General features: G+C 38.1%; 1 protein-coding gene across 2 annotated transcripts in view; it reads left to right on the top strand.

Moving 5' to 3' along the window:
* Positions 1-2,322: 2,322 nt before the first annotated feature.
* gabrb2b (gamma-aminobutyric acid type A receptor subunit beta2b) overlaps positions 2,323-8,092 on the top strand; it is a 54,479-nt gene continuing 48,709 nt past the window's right edge. The window contains exons 1-3 of one of the 2 annotated variants that reach the window (XM_008426911.3): positions 2,323-2,817; positions 2,972-3,069; positions 3,659-3,726. In XM_008426911.3, the coding sequence (XP_008425133.2) occupies positions 2,642-2,817; positions 2,972-3,069; positions 3,659-3,726 (342 nt within the window). In that variant the 5' untranslated portion in view covers positions 2,323-2,641. The remainder of the gene's footprint in view (positions 2,818-2,971; positions 3,070-3,658; positions 3,727-8,092) is intronic. The other variant, XM_008426912.3, reaches the window with a different exon arrangement.

The following is an 8,092-nucleotide window of genomic DNA, read 5'->3' as shown; positions in this document are numbered from 1 at the left end:
CAATCCATGGGAGGTGTTACCTGCTGAGAGCAGACCAGGTGCAAGCTCCACAGTAAGACAGCATGAAGTAAAGGTTTATCAAGCACTGCATGGCAATTCACCCTCTTTTCGTAGCACGGTCATTCTGCACACGCTGGTAATGTATCAATAAGTAAAAGCCAATTGTGATTGATTGCTATGGTCTTGTTGGCTAAATAAATGGTAAAGACTTTTACATGTCTTGAAAAAATTTCTTGGTAAACATTTAGAAATGTACATCTTTCAGAACTTTATACAGATGGTAGAATTTAGAAGGCTATTTGACAGTCTGATTCCATTTGTTGCTAAACTTTGTTTAAAACACGTTAAAAAATAATTTGAATTCTGACTTTTCTGTTCTGAAGAACTAACTTTGGAGCTGTGAATTTGTGTCTTTTTAAAAACAAGGTGACTTCCTGCCATTCTCTTGCTTAAAATCAAATTTAAACCATTTTAACATTTAATGTCATTCCCACCTAAACAACAAAATGTCCATCATCGTTGACTCCTTTTACCATGTTTAAGGTTTTAAAATGACATCTCAGAACAAGAAAACAGAAAAAAAAACACTACTAATAGAAACCTGGATGACTGGTCAGACATCTGCTATCTGTGTATTCAGGCACTTCTCAGCACATTTCTTCATCAATTTATGATGCTGTTTACTAAGTTTATTTCCAGCATTAAGAGTATTTTTTCAATTTAGCAAAAGAGCCACATTATACTGTCAGAAAAGTGTGGTGTTTTATTAAAGGGCTCATAAAATCTATTATATTCCTCTTCTTGCAGAGATAAACACAACAGATAGCAGATCCAGTTTGAAAATATTAAACAATAAATACATCAGTACCTATAGTTTTATCTGTTCCATCTTATTAGTTGAAACACTGACTTCTTTTAAATCTCGACTAAAAATCCACCTGTTTAGAGTTGTATTTGAAACTTAATCAACTATAAATTTAAAGATAGCATTTGACTCAGCTATGTCCTTTGGTTGCCCCTCTCTTCTCCATTCACTGGGCTGTTTGTTTTAATGGGTCGGTGCTTCTCAAGTTGATATGCTGACCTGAATTTCATTCAGTCATCACATTGAACAAAGTTCGACACAACTGCATGTCACATTTTTTCTTCAATTTTTTATAAAAAAAAATCTTGTTCCTCTTTTTCTCCCATTTCAAAAGCCAAACTTTGTTTTGGCCAATCACACATAATCAAAATAAACTACATTGAACCTTCTGGTTTGGTACTGTATTCAGTACAGAATGTTCATCTGTTTTATTTGATAAAAAGAACCTATGCATATATTAATTTTATTAGTTCAGATGTATATAAGATGCTAATTTATGTTGATCTTTTTTAGCTCAGTATTTTTGCACTTTTACAGATTTTAATAGAAGCTTCAGGTCAAGCTAAGTTCAGAATTGTTCTTGATCATATTGAAAAAGAATTGGATTCCATATTCATGAGATGAATAGATCAGCAGTCTAGAGATAAATAAAGTCATTAATTATGCATTTACAGTTCAGAACACCCTGCAGATTATGCTTCGTTCTTTGACTTTATAATGTGCTCATTCCTCTGACTTCCAGCTCTGATGGTACCATATCCATGACGATTTGTGTCCAAGTTCACACAGCGGAGCTCATCCTGCTAAGCAGTGCATGGAGCCAGCCAGCAGCGAGCGTGCATGGCTGTGAAAAAAAACAGCTACGGAGGAACCGGCTCATGCCCCATCAGCCCCGAGGCGCTGCATGGACACTGCGCTTCCCTGGGCATTAAGGCTCTCCTCTCATCAGAAACCCGGATGAGTTGAGATCGATGCGTGAGCAAATGTTGGTACAGAGAATCATTTGTAGCATGAAACCCCAAAGTTTACTACATTTTTTCACAAGGAAAGAGGCACTGTGAAGTGCGTGTTGGGGAGTGAGGTTGGAGACGCATTCAGCACCATGGACAGAGCAACTGGATGGGTTTCTGTAGCAGCAGGTAATTTATATGATAGATAGATAGATAGATAGATAGATAGATAGATAGATAGATAGATAGATAGATAGATAGATAGATAGATAGATAGATAGATAGATAGATAGATAGATAGATAGATAGATAGATAGATAGATAGATAGATAGATAGATAGATAGATAGATAGATAGATAGATAGATAGATAGATAGATAGATAGATAGATAGATAGATAGATAGATAGATAGATAGATAGATAGATAGATAGATAGATAGATAGATTGATTGATTGATTGATTGATTGATTGATTTAATGTTATTTTGTCGGGTCTCCCCACCCCGGTGCTCCAGTAACTCTGCTGGAGCAAGCAGGGTTGCAGGACTTGTTTTTACGTCAGGTTCAGGAACAGCGAATGGAAAGAGAACACCCCACCCACATTTCCTCACTTTTTTCCTAAACTTTTTTCCTGCGGTCCCCCACACCCTTCTCCCCCCTTTTTTTCTTAAACACTTAAAACCGAACTTAAATATGGGAAGACCCCTTGTCCTTTTGGGTAACACGGAGTCATGATTCTCCTTTAAATTCTTTCTTGTCTGGATCTGCCACTGGCATCAACAGCAGCACCGCTGCTGCTTCTTGATGTTGTGATCTGAAACACGCATGCGCCCGGTATTGGAATTACTGCACTGGCGAGAACAACTTAGACCTCGTCAAGTCTTCACTAAAAGAAACCGAAAACCATATAATTTTAAAATTGCAGCCGTACGCGCAAGAGGGATGAGGACGACGTGTGTCTTGCTGATCTTCTTCATGGCAGCTGTGATGCGCGCTCAAAGGTGAGTGAAAGGGGGTCGGAGGATGCTCCACTCATTTTACTAAGTGTGACTGTCTCACAAGCGGGATGCAAAAACAATTGGCATGTATTGCACAGCAGTTCTCCGTCTCTAAAGCTCTGCTCTCTGCTTTCTCTTTCTTTTCTTCCTCCTATAGTGCCAGTGTAAATGACCCTAGCAATATGCCTTTGGTCAAAGAAACGGTGGACAGACTGTTAAAAGGTTATGATATACGACTGAGGCCAGATTTCGGAGGTAATTAGGTCCATTACAAACATTTTGTTCCAGTTTGAGCTTTGCCAGGCGGGAGTAGGACGGCGTTATTAGTCCAACTTGGTTTGCAATTCCCGAAAGTACTTATATCACTAATCTAAGAATTTTGATGATAAAACATTCCTAGACAATCTACATGATACAGTCTGATGATAAGTTGAAACATCCTGCCGTAATGCTGGCTCAAATGAGTAACATATACTCAGACATCAATAACACTAAAATACTAAAAAAATAAACAAGAAAGAAAGAAAATGTGTCAGTTATCTCCGTGTTGATTTCTTTTTAATATCTCAATATTTTGGCGATCAGAAAAGCATATTTGGAGGGATTGTGATTTAATGTGTGGAAGACACTTTGATTGCAGGTCGGCGCATCTAATCCTAACCCTGGCGTGAGCACCGCGAACTAATCATCCGCCTGACAACAGCTACATTTACAAGTGTTAATCTGTGTTCCCATTACACACCTATTTTAAACTCTTTCTACTGATGAAAGTCAATCATTTGATTCCTTTTGGTGGTAACTCCTGCTGTTTTCTGATGCTTACTGTGTTTTTCATCTGTCCCAGGTCCTCCAGTTGGAGTGGGAATGAATATAGACATAGCCAGCATAGACATGGTGTCAGAAGTCAACATGGTAAGAAAACCAACAACATTTATAATTTAAAGAAACTGGTGCCCGTTGTAATCGCCTCCTGAGGGAGACACCCCCCTTCCCCTCCCTCCTCCCTCAATGCGCAATGGGGAAACCCTCCGTTACGGGAACTTACGTGACACTGACCTGACCACGTTCAGAATACAAGGGCCATTAAAGTTGCAAGGATGATGTCACGACTTTATTTTTGCTGATCCCTTAGAAAGTCTTGATAAAAAGAGATGTTTTACTTTAAGTTTTGCACTTAACATTTGTGAAGCGGAGAAATTATCATTCCAAGAATCACCATCTTTATAAAATCAATATTTGGAGAGTACTTTAACCCATCTTTTAATATGTTCTGAAGGAACATTTCTTGATCAAGGCGTGTTTTTTTTTAAAACTTATTTCCTGATGTAGAAGGTTTGTCGTAACTGTTTCTCAAGGAGCGGAGGCAGTGGATGAACGTTGGTGTTGCGTGTCTGAGCATCGGAGGTTAAGTTTCATACAAGTGCGCCTCTTAGTGTTGAAATTGTAGAACTGCACTTGATTATTATTTTTTCCGGACAGACCAGGCTGCATCTCATCACGGTTGAAGGTCACTCTTGACATGATTAAGGTGACAAAGTGAGAAAAAAATATTTTTAAGCTAACATGCATTCTTAGATCCATTGTCATCAAAGTTTTTACTTTTATTTTGGTTAGATACTTCTTCCTGTGCTTGACCTACACTGAGGTAATGTTTTTCTATTGCATATTTTTAAATATGCAATAAATATGCAATGGTAGAATCACCAGAAAGCTGATAGAAGTAAATTTTTATATTAGTCCTGCAAAAATTTTAGTTACAGATAAGATCAAGCCTGATATTTTATGTCTGTTCACTTGTATTTACACAGAAGACTGGCTTGGAAACTGGTTCAAGCAGATAAATATGCATAAACATACAGAACAAATTTTCAGTAACCTCCATCCATCCAAAAGAGATGTTATAAACAGAAGAGTCAGGCTTCTGGAAAGTCTTCATTTCCACACATTACCTTTAGCATGAATTATTTCATCAATGCAGCATGGCATGGATACAGCGTTATTAGTCCAACTTGGTTTGCAAGTGGTATTGTGAAGTCATGAGCCAGGTTGCTTTGATAGCAACTTAAAGGTCATCTGCATTGTTGGGTCTGGTGTCTTTCATTTTCCTCTTGACAATACTTCATAGATTCTCTGTGGGTTTAAGTCATGCTTGTTTGCCGGCCAGGCAAGCAGAGTAACACCAAGAACAAGCTTTTAGTACCTTTGGCAGTGTAAGCAGGTGGCGAGTTCTGCCGGAAAATGAAATGAGCATCTCCACTGAGAAGCTCCCCAAAATTCACTCATGGATTTTGCTCAGCAATACTCAACAGGAATGCTACTCTCCCTTTTGCTGATGCCTTCTTTCCTACCACACTTTTTCCTTTCACTTAACTTTCTATGAATGTGCTATAACTTTTTAACATTATTCTAATTTTATGAGACACTGAATTTTGGGTTTTCATTCTCTTTCATTATCAAGTGTAGCTTCTTCTGATTTATTTTTCAACCCCGTACGCCTTAGCCTTTTCCCTGTCCACATAAACAGTTAGTTAGACATAACTGTTGCTCTTCTGCAACATTTGACAAGAGCTAAGACCACAATGTTTTATTCAAAAAATAAAACAATACTCAAGGAGAATAACTAAAGTTAGGCAAAAGTTATTTTTCCTGAAATTAATTCCTCCTTTCTTTTTTAACATTAACAACTTTGAGAAGATGTTAAAGTACAAAGTTACACCTGTGCTCAAAAGTTGCTTGCTTCAAAACAAGTTAGAGCTGAAGTTTTCTGTATACACACACCCATCCAAACAAAAAAAGTCCAACTCTGCTAACATACAAAGCGAGTGCCGTGCAGCCCCTTTGATCATCCCGTTCCTTTGAGAGGGTTTGGCTCGCTCAACACCCTCTAATGTGAAAGGGAGTCATTACCACCTGACCCATCGCAGCCTCGTAAAAAAGAAAAGGCCACGTGTGTGTGTAATGGTCTCATCCTCTTTGATCTGCTCTCCCCACTAATATAAATGTAGCCACTTTTCAGAATAGCAGCTGGTGTAGAAGCACTTTCCTTTCTTCCATTTCCTGTACCCCATCTGGCTCTCTATCCGGCACTTATTTGGTGCATGGGTAGAACCGCCCTATGTTCTGTCTTTTAGTGAACAGATAGGGAACTGAGTTGAGGGTAATGGAAATATGTCACAGAGGGATGTTTCCAACAGTGTCCTTTTTGTCGTTATGGCAGAGCAGGACATCAATGCTTTGTTCTGTATGAATGATGCAGAAGGTTATTTCTTGCCTATGTACACTGTTGGAGACTTCACATTAGAAGCAGACACAAAATGAGGCTAAATGTTTTCTCCTAAAACAATCTCATGTTATTCAGTTATTACCAATGTAATAGGGAAGAAAAAAAAGTCTCGTTTACTACAGATGAATTACCATCCAAAAGGTCAGTATGGAAGTTCACCTGATGGCAATTCAGCTTGTTTTTGTCAAAAAAGAAAAACAGGAAACAGTCTTCAAATCCACAATACAGACTCAAATGTTTTTTTTTCAGTTTTACACTCAGAACAAAAAATGAAATGCTACTAGAATGCAAAGATAGGATAAAATTAGAAAACATTTGTTGATGTTCGGTGCTTTACAGAAGTCATACTAGACTTTATGTTTCAGGTTTTGATTAAAGGGGGAACCAAGTATCTACACAGCATCCTTCATGTATATTTATTAAACATTGCATTGCTCCAAATTTATGGTTGTAAAGCTGCAACATATGAAAAAGTTAAAGAGAGGGATACTTATGCAAGTATTCATATCTGGACTTCTGCAGCCTTTTGTACTCATGCATCATGTAGACAACATGAGGCCAAAATGTCATTCAGGCCTGGAGCCGGACATGAAATAAGGAGGCTGTTGCTAGTGTTTCTTGCACGTCCAGAAAAGGTCAGAACTTTCTGAGCATCACAGTACAGATCCTAGGCCTGCTAAGGGTAAAACAGATAGGGTGCGATTGTATAAGACCTGTGGGTCAAATGTTCACCCCTCAGCATGTGATATAAATAGAAAGAGAAACGGATGGAGACAGACATGAGATGGAGCTCTAACATTATCAAGTTGCCACATGGAGAAACCACTGTGCTGTTAATGTTGGGGGGAAGGTAGTGCACCTACTGGTGCTGAGGGTTCATTGTGCATGAGCCAGAGGTGGACATACACGTAGTCCTACACACACACCACATGCTGATGTCGCGTAAGATGTCTGGGCAGAGCACTTTGGCTACTAAAGCCTTCAATTTTTCTCCTGAAAAAAAAGGATGGAGAATAAGAGAGTGTACCACTGCTAGATGTCTCTCTCTATTTTATCTCCAAGCAATTCCCTTCAGTGATCCTCTGCTGCCATTCTACTCTCAATATTTACTTTTAGTTGAGCCCCTGAACACTTGAATTATAAGCCAGCAGCTTTTACAGGGGAGGAATACTCCTGTCTAAGGATGAACTAAAACGCTCATCCTCATCCAAAAGGCAGAAATACTATTATTGATGCACATAAAGGTCGAGAGGAGCTTATCGATTGTTGGAGGAAGGCTATGAAATTCTTCCCCAACTACCCCTCCACTCCACCACAATGTCAGTATGTTGTGATTTCCTTCTCTCAACATGTCTACTGTAAACGCATAAGCATTGCGCTGCAAAAACAGCCCGACTGCTTACATTATACAGATGTGATACATTATGATGTACTTTGCAATATTAAAAGGAAGGAAGTTGGATGAAGCACTTATGTGTTATTGCGTTATACATCATCCAGGCCGAACAGCCATTAAATTATATTAATTCTGTATTAGTGTTGTGTCTAAATCTGTTTTACAGTCACTGTCAATATCCTGCTCTTTATTTGGACAGATCTCCTAATTCATTAGTGGCTGGAATCAGTACAACCCGTCATCTAAAGGCTAAAGGATTTTGGAGGAATTTCCATCAGAGGCTCTTAACCTCTATATCATAAGATGGCTGGAAAAATCTCTCTTTAATTAATAGAAAGTTATATTATTGATCCTGGCTATATAATTGTGTTTATAGATGTTTAGAACAAAAATCATATATCTTTGTTAGCCATTTGGACTTTTGACACTAATTATGCTTCAACTTAAATGGGATGTATCATAAACAAAAATGGATTTATACTTTTGTCAGTATGTTTTATATTAAAGAATAAAATAACAGATTGCTCCATATTCTACCATAGAACCAGTCTTTGATACTTGGCAGGTACATTTAAATTTTATTAAAACAATAAAAAACT

This window comes from Poecilia reticulata, chromosome 14 (genome assembly GCF_904066995.2).
Source record: "Poecilia reticulata chromosome 14, P_reticulata-male-v2, whole genome shotgun sequence".
Taxonomy (NCBI): Eukaryota; Metazoa; Chordata; class Actinopteri; order Cyprinodontiformes; family Poeciliidae; genus Poecilia; species Poecilia reticulata.
Note: the sequence above shows the minus strand (reverse complement) of the source record. Positions and strands in the feature narration are given on the sequence as shown.